At 41.9% G+C, this 12,091-nt stretch overlaps 1 protein-coding gene across 1 annotated transcript; it reads right to left on the reverse strand.

Annotated features, from left to right (window-relative positions):
* Positions 1-947: 947 nt before the first annotated feature.
* On the reverse strand, positions 948-1,844 carry LOC308290146 (nudC domain-containing protein 3-like; the record flags this gene model as incomplete). The annotated part of the gene is made up of 1 exon (XM_080731921.1): positions 948-1,844. The coding sequence occupies one exon, from the start codon at positions 1,842-1,844 to the stop codon at positions 948-950; it is 897 nt and encodes a 298-aa protein (XP_080588047.1).
* Positions 1,845-12,091: the final 10,247 nt, after the last annotated feature.

Here is a 12,091-nt window from a genome sequence, read left to right on the forward strand (position 1 = left end):
CTTACTGAGCGTGAGCTCTGATTGGAGTATCCCAGTGTGATGTAGGAAGCAATATTTCAAACTCCCACTCCCACAAACACACATTGCTGGTAATCCATTTAAGCCCTGCCTGAATTTCCATCCATGTCTATCCATTCCCACAGCCATCCCTCCCTTCCTTCTCTCTCCCTGTTATCACTTGCACGGCCAGTTGTTCCTGGTTGGTGACAGAGTCTTGAGGCTTCTGGCATGGGCTGGAGAGGGCTGGCCACAGTCTGCAGCTAACAGCTCAAAGTTTACATATCAGATCAATGCTGAAAGCCACAGCAACCGCCGAAATTTGAGGTCCAGCAATTTGGTGTGTGAAGCCAATCACCAAGAGTTTTTCCATACACCCCATCTTTGTTTAAAAAATAATAATTTTAATTATTAATAATTTAATAAATAAATAAATAAATAAATAAATAAATAAATAAATAAATAAATAGAACAGCCAGAAAGGCAGCATTTGAGGATATCAGGGAGCATCCAGCACATAACCATTAAAAAAAAAAATCTATTACATCTCTTCCATGTTGTTAATCCGTGAATATGCATCACTATACAAAAAAATTAAACCTATACATGTAAAAAGCAGGAAAAACATTTTGTTTCTTTTTTTTTACTTTCAAGTTCAACCCCTACTTCCTCTTCATCACTCCTTTCCCTACTAGGTTAATGCATACACGATGATCATTAACCTAGTATAGGGAAAGGAGTGATGAAGAGGAAGGAGTGATCCATCCAAACAGGACAGGCTACCATTCCTATCTACGTTAACCCCAGCATGCTTATTATGGGAGGAATGGGGGGAATTCGCCAGCTACAAACTCACAATGTTTGTAGAACGGTTATTATTGCCAGAGATGTGGTGCGGTCCATGTCCGGTTGTAACTGAGGTCAGTTTTACAAGATCTGCTTTCTGTAGATTATTCCAGTGTTTTTGTATTTTGGATGTTAAACATCGAGGGGTCGAACTGCTGTCCTTTGAATGGTGAATCTTTGGCATCCCAGCCCATTTGCAGCATCTCGTGAACCTTCATTTGCTCGCTCGTTAGCGGCTTCTGCTTCTTGTCATATTTAGGTTTGTCCATAGTAGCAAGCGTCTCTTCATCAACTTTGTCCAGGGGGCGCTCACAGTTAATCTTGGTGATATCAATCTCTGGCTCTCCTTTCAGTACTGCTTTCCACCACATCTCACCGCACTTACTGAGCGTTAGAACGACGCAACGTCCAGGTTCGAGGTTCCACAGTGAGTCTTCAGCGTTAATCTTCTCCGTTAACTCTCCCTCCATCATGACCTTCTCCTCTGCTCCGTCTCTCACGCAGACACGCACGCTGCCGGTTTGGATGCTAACAGCCACCTGTCTGCCCCTCACGACCGTTTCAGGAACATTTACACGTACTTCGATGTCCGCAAGGTCTTGAGACCAGCAGTAGTTGTCCCTCACGGCCCCATTATAACTCTCTGGGTTAGACTGATATTTCATCTGCTCATCCATTTCTGCTGAGCTGGTGCTGGCTGCAGTCGCCTGGTCTCCCTCTAGTGACGGCTGGGCAGGACCGCTGCTTGACACTGTGGAGGACTCCATGGTTGTCTTCATCCCTTTATTTCTGTCCTTCTCTGCAATCTTTTCAAATAACTTGAATTTCTTGAGGGCCATTTTCTCTGGCGCAGCGTTGGGACTTGAAGTCCGGTAGAACTCTGTCTTGCGATACAGAAAGCCAAAGTAGATCTGTAGAAAGTCCTGTACGTTTCCAACATTCTGCAAGATGCCGAACAAAGCATTGTCGTACATATCTGTCTTTCCCAGGGGCGGCGCCATTGCAAGTTGGAAGTAAAGAAATGCTTGTTTTATGACAAGCAGGTTTTGTTAAATAATAATGCAGAAAAGAGCTACAAACTTCCTTCTAGTCAGTAGTTTGAACAGAATGACAACAATCCAACCACTTTACAGTTTAAGTACCAGTCAGGATGCCACCAAGGCGTGACAGTCTTCTCAGCCAAAGCCATATAGGGAATAACAACGTGTCGTCACCGAGGGGGGCGTGGCCTGTGATATGGTAGTTTACACAAACCTGTGATCCACGTCAAAGTGTAGAAGGGGAAAGCCAGACACATGCCCAAAACATGTGGACGCCCCCTTTGTAATTTTTCTATTCCTTGTATGGTTATAACGTTCTGACCTCACGTGATGTCAGAATGTAATAATATGACATTGCCAGAATTATGTCCAAAAATGTACAGATTTGGGAACGCATGCCTCTGTTGTTATACAATACCCGTTGTACCTGTTGTCAGAGTGCTGTACCCTTTTTTCATATACTTGGAGGCCAGTCTATAACTTGTATGACGTGATATTGATGACATTGGAGATCTCCATATATGGGCATGAAAGGAACACAGATACAAAGACGGATACAGACATCTCCATATATGGGCATATCGGTCAGATCAGCGATTAAGAAATCTTGTGAAATAAAATGACGCCAACCAATCATCAAGGACGATGATACATGAAAGAAGAAGGCAACCAGATCTCCAACTATGCCCATATAGGTGCATAACGGTCGAATTGGCAGTTCTGGCTTGTCAAACTCGTCATGGCAGTCAATGAGTTAACTCTACTACTGCCAGATTATTTATTTATTTATTGGGTCTGGCGCCATCAAAAATAGTAGATTTAGAGACTTTTTTTTTCTTTTTTTTTTTGCCTTATATTGCCTGGTAGGCTGCGCTTTCGCAGGCCAGCCAGCAGAGGGGGGCGTAATGCCATTAATGTGAATGTGGCCGCTTCCTCTTCCCATACAATGGGAAGAGGAAGAGCACACAAAGCCCCAGGGCCTGAGATAATCAACACGGAAGCAAAATGGTCTCCGTTGATGTCAACGCATAATGGATTTTTAAGAACATCACTGCTCGCGATGTGATTACAGTACACGGCGGCACGACCCCTCATCAGCTTACAGTCATCAGACGAGGTAAACGAACGAGCGCCGTATTGGCCGTCCTCACTCGTTAAAATTGGGGCGAACAGGAACGTTCAAAGCAGAATAAGAGTTAATGACATAGGCCTAGTTCAATATTGAAAATGGGTGGTCAAGCCCTTTTTCGTGTCAGGGAGGGGGCGGACCCCCCCGGACCCAAATTTACAAATCATTTCTATAAATGCATGTTGTAAAGATTTGGCCACGGAACCACATCTGAATTTTTTGTTTCAGGGACCCCCTGGAGATGGTGTAAGAAATATCTAAGATCAAAACAAGATGTACAAGCTCACACGTTGTGAGCATTTTTGTATAGCCAACATCCAAAATAAGTGGAGAAAATGATTGCGTTAACCAATTTTGCTGGGGACAAGGGCTTTTGGAGAAATGAGACAGACACAGAGCCCTGCAGAGGGAAGGTGATTGTGTCAGACTCTGTGTCCAGCTGGCAGCTGATGCCAATAAGTAGTAACAGCCTTGTTAACACCTTGTTAATGGATCAAAGGAAGGCAATTATGTCTCTGCACTGTCAACTTTTTTCTGCCAGGGCACACTTTTCATAGCCAAAAGATCCCAGTGCACACCTAGATATATGGCATGTGTGGCTATTTTCAAAATGCTTGCATCTTTCTTATAATATTTTAAAATTGGCCAATGTTTTACCAGTTTTTATATAGTTTGTTGATAATAATATGCTGTAATGGTCTATTTTATTTTATTTCTTGAGGTATTAAACAGGTTTTAAAAGGGCAGGGCAGAAGTAGTCCTCCTCTGCAGGAGGATTACCCACATAAGCCAGATGGTACCATCTAGCACAGCTTGTGCATTCAATCTGTAAGAAATCATGAATTTCATTTAACAAATTTATTGCAACAAGACAAAACATTAAAATAATGCAATTTCAATGAAACCTTTTCATAAAAGTAATTTAATATTTTAAAACGCTTATATATTTGCATGAAAGATGATGTGCTCCCCATGTAAAACATTCAAAGTCCTCATACCCAGTCATCATGTTCAACTTCCTCTAAGTTGTTGTCTGTCTGTTCCTGTTGCCACAGTGGTGATATTGAAGATATGTGTTTTTAATACAGTACATTTAATTGTTTGGTTAGGCTGATACAAAGTTACCTTGCATTAACCTACCAGAGCTATTAATTAGCTCAGTGGCTATTTTTTCTCAGTTTCTGTCCTACAGGTTATCAGGGAGGTCTAGGTACATTGTCTCTCCCTGAAGGATAAGCAGCTCTGCGGCCTTGAACAAAGAATTGCTTATTTCAGGGCACTTCAAACTTACAAGTGAACACATACCTTAACAATAAAGTTGATTTATGGTATTTAGTGTTGTGTTTGTGTTGTTCTTGAGCATAAAGTATAAGAATGTTATTTAGACATCTGCTGAATGCCTAAATTGGAAATTGTAAAAACCTTACTCTGCAGACAAACACCCCACACGAAAATGTGTCCTGCTGGCGAGGATGCTGCTCAGGTGTCATGCACTCCCACCTCGACACATGGAGATTTGTGCCTCATGAAGCCTAAAGCATGAGAAAAGTATGTGTTGATCTACTTTTCACATAGATTTGTTTTGCAACTAAATCCATCTATACTTACAAGACAAGACAATACCTATATACTGTAAGCAAACCATTCCTAGCACTTAAAATTATTGCATTAAATATACATAAGTGCTGGATCATCAAGTGAATTGATTCTGAATTTAGTCATTTGTACAGAATAGAATCTAACAACAGAATATTTAATTCTCAACTCAACTCAACTTTATTTATACAGCACATTTACATGACAAGTCAACCAAAGTGCTGTACAGGTTAAAAAACAAAAAAGCAACATTACAGTAGCAAACAAGACAACAAGACAATAGCATACAGTAGAAAAATTATAATCAATCATTTAGCAGCAATAAAGGAAATCAAGTGTCACTAAAAGCCAGGGAGAAAAAATATGTTTTTAACAGGGATTTAAAAATGGCTATTGATTGGGCGGCTCTGATATATATGGGCAATTTGTTCCAGAGCCTAGGAGCTACCGCTGCGAAGGCCCGATCGCCCCTTGTTACTCTATTACTCTACTCTTAATGTCACATACTGGAATGTAAATACCAATTGTCCGGATGGGGTCCATCATTTGACCTGCTATTTGCATGGCTGGGGGCTCAGAGGGGTTGATGGTCTGAAGGAGGTGGTGTGGTGAGGGTACTGGTGAGGGAGCAGGGGGGGGGCAGAGGGTGGGGATTTGGCAGGAATTAAAGATGAAGGTGAATGGGCAGAAGGGGAACATGAAGCCAGAGGAGAAGGGCAACCAAGCATCTGCAACATGGCTGGAATCCTTTCCTCTGGCTCGATGGAACGTGTCATCTGGTCAAAGTTGGCAACTCTGGTGCCCAGTTTGTCGACCAGTTTAACACTCTTCCCTTCAATTGATGCTATTTGCATTGGACCCAGCATGTCACTCTCCATCTTCCCTCCCTTGCGCTGCTCTTCTTGGATGTTTTTGAGAAGGACATAATCCCCAACCCTGAAAAGGTCATCCACACCATGCAAAAGTTTGTGCTTACGGAACTTATCCTGGGACTTTTGCATGTTGTGGATGACCTTTTTTAACACCTCCCCCTGCTCCTTCAGTCCATCACCCCTTCTTAATCAAGCCCTCCACCTTCCCATCGGTTATCTACAAGTACAGAAATGCAAGTGTTCATTATAATTTATTAAGTTAGGCAAATGATGACCACCACCAATAACCACCTGCAAGAATTAGAGCCTCTAACCTCACTAACCACCTGCAAGAATTAGAGCCTCTAACCTCATAGGTGTCGGCCACCTGATATGGAGTTTGCACCGCTCATAATCTACATTAGTTATTAGTCGGGGAGCCACAGGCTCAAAAGCACAAAGAAAAAGGGTTGAATCTGTGATGTCATGACACTTATTTATTTGTTCTATTCATTTGGTCATTATAGGTACTCTGCTCTGCCAGAAACATCGCAAACAAAAGTTATGGCCATTTGTATATTCACTGAAAGGTGATGATTCACCACTAAACCACAGTTTTGTGGGGTGTTTTTAGCCCAAGGAATGTTTTTCATGCAAAACAAATGCTTGCAATGGATTCAGAATCATGAAAAAACCCTAGTTTGACCCCTCACATGCTACTTAAAGCAGATTTATTTTGTGTATTATTTTCCTGTATAGTTAAGTCAATAAGGACAGTGATACAAATGGCCATACCATTTTTTCGCGATGTTTCCGGCTGAGCAGGACTTTTATTATGTGTAGTAAAAAATCGCACCAGTGCGAAGTGAGCGGTGCAAATATATTTAGGGAGATACATTGTGGACAATTTTCAAGCCTTGTTTTTCTTTAAATAATCTATAATAACTAGACCAGGTCAACCTGGTTGTGCCAGACCCCCTGTCTGTCATCATCATTTATGACATCATGCCTTTTATAGGCATGTCATCATCATGTCATCATCATATATACCCTTTATATAGAAAAGGGACAGACCGACATTTGCTTATGTAGGCCTACCCATTTCATGGGTCTGGCAATAATAATAATAATAATGCTTTGTGTGTCTTCAATCAAATGGCCGTGATCGATCAATAACTGTTCTAACCATGAATTAGCCGAATTCAACATGAGCAGTTTAGTATTCACAATCTGAAATCTGAACCTGAAATCGCACCCGTGCGAAGTGAGCGGTGCAGAAATATTTAGGGAGTACCAGTAAGACTCCCTAATCGGGAGATGGTCGCTTATCTCCACAAATAGGGCAAAAATGGGTTTTTCCAAAATCTTCCTGATCCATGTTGATGACATGAGTGTAGACATGCTATGTAGTGATTTCCGTGATTTTAGGGCAAAATCTGTAGGAGCAGTGTCCAAAAATGTGTTTTTAAAAAATCGGCCTGAAGGTGGCGCTATATGGGACAGATTAATGTTGATGGGATGAGTGTAGACATACTGTGTAGCGCTTTTTTCGTGATTTTAGGGCAAAAACTGTAGGAGCAGTGTCCAAAAATGTGTTTTAAAAATCGGCCTGCAGGTGGCGCTAGAAGAGGGCCATGTGAGAAATGAGGGGTGGGGTCTCCGCGTTGCCTTGGCGGACGAATAGGTACCGGCCCCGGCTCTCCCGGACGCTCCTAGCCCGAGTTACGGCATTTTATGTGAGCTGCAGTGGAGGGGGTCCTCCACTGGGGGCGCCACCACTTTTGCATCCGTTCTGGAGCACCAGGAGTGGGTGGTCCCCAGGAATTCCCCGTGAGCAGCCCCGTTGGGGTGGTCATTTGGTCATTTTTGCACATGTGGTCATTTTTTACACCAGGGGTCCTTGGAGGTTGTAGTTTGCCAGGTAAGGAGTGTGTGTGCAAAATGTGGCATGGATGGGGGCAACGGTTGTGGAGATATGAGCAAGGCAAAAGTGTGACGTGTGACGTGTCACTCACGGAGGGACATTTATTTACTCCATGTCCCTCTCGCTGTCTTTCTCTCTGTAGGGAAAGGAACGTGGCACTTGAACATTATGTCGGATGATCTAAAATAAATTTTTCTTGAAGATGGGGGATCGCAAAGATGTGTCTCCCCAGTTCCTCTCCCACCCAACAACAACAAATAGGCCTACAGTATATGGTCACAAGTTATGGCATGATGACAGCATCCTACATGTAGGCTACAGTACATCCAATTTGCCGAAATCAAGGCTTCAAAACTGAACTCCACAAAGCAATGGATGACGTCATGGGTAGATCTGTCGTCAGCGTAACGGATATAAAAGCAGCAGTCAAACCAACACAGGTAATTTCTCCAAAAGCGGATCACAATTGTCTGGTATTGCACGAGCAGCGAGCACCACATAAAGGCTGAAATGGCCGCCACCATGATTGACACGGAAGGAGCCCCAGCGCCAAAGGTCGTCCCACCAAAGGTCATCCCCTTCTTCCCGACATTTCAAAGTTATTTGGCAATGGGAGATCAGTTGTACCAAAAGGGGCACTATATCAAAGCTATAGAAAGCTATAACATGGGATTAATGCTCAAGGTGGAAGACAAGGACTGCCTCGCTGAGCGATCTAAATGTTTCCTGAAGATGGGGGATCCAGAAAATGCTTTAAAGGACGCTGAGGCATCTCTTAAACATGACAAGACATTTTACAAGGGATTGTACTGTAAGGCAGATGCACTGTGCACCATGGGGGATTTTGAGTCTGCACTGGCTGTTTACCATAGGGGACGGAAGCTGCGTCCAAATGTGGCCGACTTCAGACTCGGCATCCAGAAGGCAGAGGAAACTTTGGAAAGGACTGTGCGGGGGAAACCTACCGGTGTTATTCATCACCTGAAGAAAGACAAAGAATACCTGGAGAAGTGGGACCTAAGGACCTAAGGAGAGACCCACCTGAGGAAGAGGACCTAAGGAGAGACCCACCTGTACAGAGGACCTAAGGAGAGACCCAACTGTTGATGGTGCCTGATTTCCTGGAGCTCTTCAGGGAGAGAGCCACCGCCCCCTTCTTTGTGTTCCAGGTGTTCTGTGTGGAGCTGTGGTGTCTGGATGAGTACTGGTACTATAAGGACCATAAGCTGGACTTTGCCATGTCTACATACCGGTACCTAAATATTAGAATACATGAGGATAGTGCATTCTAATGACCCTGAAAGGTCATGTTAAGATACTTTGAAGTCATTCGAAAAGACAAGTCTGGCATGTGTTATTTCTGTTGGGACGATATTTGATGTCTTCTTGCAAATGATGGCTGAGAAGCCCAAGACCAAAGAGCATGAAGAGCAGCTGGAATGTCATGCACAGTTTCTATTGCTTTACTTTAACCACAATGACAAAAGGATCTGTAGAGTTGCAGACAAATACTGGACTTGTTTGGTCGAGACTTTCCCACATCTGCTGTGGAGTGGTTCTAGACATTCTAGACATCTTGCAAACATTCTCTCTGTCACTCAGTGCTGACATCCGCAAGGATCTGCCAAACATGACATTATTATAGGTATCACCTTCATGATCACTGTCCCAGTTTAGCCAGAAGGCCGGCAAGATGAGAGACCGATTGTACAAAATTCAACAGTAGTTGCAGATCCAAAGAGGAGAAGGAGGTTCTACTGTATTTTCGCTCCCATGAAGTGTCCAGGATATGGAGTTGGTTAGGCGTGGTAAAGCTTGTACTTCGATCTACATGAAGTACAAGCTTTCTTGAAGTACAAGAATATTTATATTCTTTGAATTTCAAAATTGTCTTGAGCTGGATATCTCTATAATACATGAAAACAAACCACACTTTTAGACAGGGCCCTGTGATTAAAGCGCTCTGTCTAAAAGTGTGGTTTGTTTTCATGTATTATAGATAATACATGACTCATACAATTGAGAAATTCAAATGAACTATTTTGAAATTCAAGGTTAGCACCGCTCAATAATTTTTTATGACGTAATTTAGGAGGCCTAAACGCGTTCTAAATCAGAGTTAACCAATCGGGTGCCTATGTGACAATGACATCATGGACAGATCAACAGAATCGAAGTGTTTCATTGGTCTAGTGGACTCATGTCATCATCATTTGTGATAAGCTGTTTATTTATATTCTTTGAATTTCAAAATTGTCTTGAGCTGGATATCTCTATAATACATGAAAACAAACCACACTTTTAGACAGGGACAGGGCCCTGTGATTAAAGCACTCTGTCTAAAAGTGTGGTTTGTTTTCATGTATTATAGATAATACATGACTCATACAATTGAGAAATTCAAATGAACTATTTTGAAATTCAATGTTAGCACCGCTCAATAATTTTTTATGACGTAATTTAGGCGGCCTAAACGCGTTCTAAATCAGAGTTAACCAATCGGGTGCCTATGTGACTATGACATCATGGACAGATCAACAGAATCGAAGTGTTTCATTGGTCTAGCGGACTCATGTCATCATCATTTGTGACATCATTTGTGACATCATTTTTTTTAAGCGGTCTATAGGAGCGGTTAGCACCGCTCAAAAATACCTGAAACGCCTTAGTTATAGTACAGTCTATTTGTCACATACTAGGTATTCATGAACCAGAGGGAGAGGGGGTACGTAAGAAATGTCACAGAGAAGCCCCTTACGGACACATTTTCTCTATGTTCAGCAGTATATATTGGAATGTAATGTTATGCTTATAACATGAATTCACTTGTCACACAGCATATGAATGTATTGTATAACATACCAATAAAGTGTCACAAACAGAAAAGCACATTTTGGAGATTTAGTTGAACATTGACCTGAGCCACGCCACGAGGGCTCAGCACTTTTTATTAAATCATCAGTTAGTAAAAAAGAGACAGTATATATAATTGTCAGGTGTCACTCAGGTTCACAGGCCAGTCAATTAGGGTTCACTTCCCGCATTAAGATGCTCTTTATCAGGGGTCTTGATTCACACACACACGCACACACACGCGCACACGCACACGCACACGCACACACACACACACACACACACACACACACACACACACACTTTATTTATTTACTACATATTGTATAAATGTGCAGATTACACATTTTCCAAGATTTCATAGATAGTTTCATGGACTTGTTTAACAACACTATCATCAGTGATGAATATATTATTTGTAAACAACACCTTCTTATTCCCATATGAGATACAATAATCCATCACACAGAAATAAGACAGGAGAGTGAATGTTTACTATGGAGAGAGAGTATTCAAGACAAAGGTACAACAGAATAATCAATGGTTCGTGCTCTCTCTGATAAATTATGTTTTGACATGAGTATAAGTATGGTCATTTCATCAGTCAATGCATGACGTTTCAACAGTTAATAGGATATGTTTCTTGTCCACAAATCAAAAGACAAAGAGTCCATATACAGGGTTCCTGGGGGGAGATGTGTCCTTGCTGGTGTCTGGATGACACCAAATGTCCCAGGCCGAGCCTTAGAATACCAAAACAATTCTCATTGTTTTAGGAACAGGCTCCATGGCAGTAGATAAGGCCTGATTTCTACCAGACGGAAACCTTGTGTGTGTACTGTACATGACATTTTTATGACACAGTCACTGTGCCTTAAACTTCAGGTGGTCATCAATATGTATTGATAAAAAGATGATATGAACCATAACAAAATACCTATCAATATCCACCGGCTGGTTAATATTGATCTTTTTATCAAATAGATCAACAAAAGAAAACAAAATAGGCAAACAGTGGGATGAAAAATGGTTAGGGTTAGGGTTAAAACATTTCTTCAATAGCTTCAATAGCAAAAGGAACTGTAATTATCGTTAGGGTTAGAGTTGACATGAAAAGCATGACCTTAAATGACAAAATGTTATCATGTTTACACATGAAACACATGAAATAACCCCTTGTAATCAGATTGATAAGTCACAAGATTAGTTGATCAGTCTTCCCCTGCAACCTGTTCAAAAGAAAACAAGGTATAACAAAACAAATAGAAGAATATAAGACAGAATAAAAATAAAAAGGGGTCCATAAGACTTCCTGTCATGGCGACGAGAGCAACAGTCGCTTAGAGCAAGAGCTCCCTGATTCAACCTACCTAGGTTGCGCTCAAAACATGAAAATATCGAAAGATTGAAAGTTTCATCAATGGGATATGAGCGCAAGAAGGACTACTAGAAGCCAGGATAAAAGAGACGAAACACACGAGGAAATCGACAAAGAAAGGAGTGAACAAAAGTTTGAAGACAGCGTGCTTAACATGGATGCTCTGCAAACTAGCCTGGATGCTATCAGCAAACAGTTAGATAAAAACTCCAAACAACTCCGGGAGAACAGCAAACAACTCGAGGCCCTACGGAAAGAGGTAAAGAGCGACCTGAGAGCGTTCAAAGAAGAAATCACTAACCAAATGGACGCTAAATGGGCTGCTTTGAATGAGGACATTGACCGGAGGTTTGTTAAGATTGACGGGGAAATGGAGGAGCAGAAAACCGGGATGAAGGGGGCTTTGGCACGCACGGAGGAGATTGAGCAGTGGGGCACACAAGTAAACCAAATGTTAAAGGAACTGCTAGATGAAAG

The sequence above is a fragment of the Nannobrachium achirus genome, assembly GCF_963921795.1.
Source record: "Nannobrachium achirus genome assembly, chromosome: 8".
In the NCBI taxonomy this organism is placed as follows: domain Eukaryota; kingdom Metazoa; phylum Chordata; class Actinopteri; order Myctophiformes; family Myctophidae; genus Nannobrachium; species Nannobrachium achirus.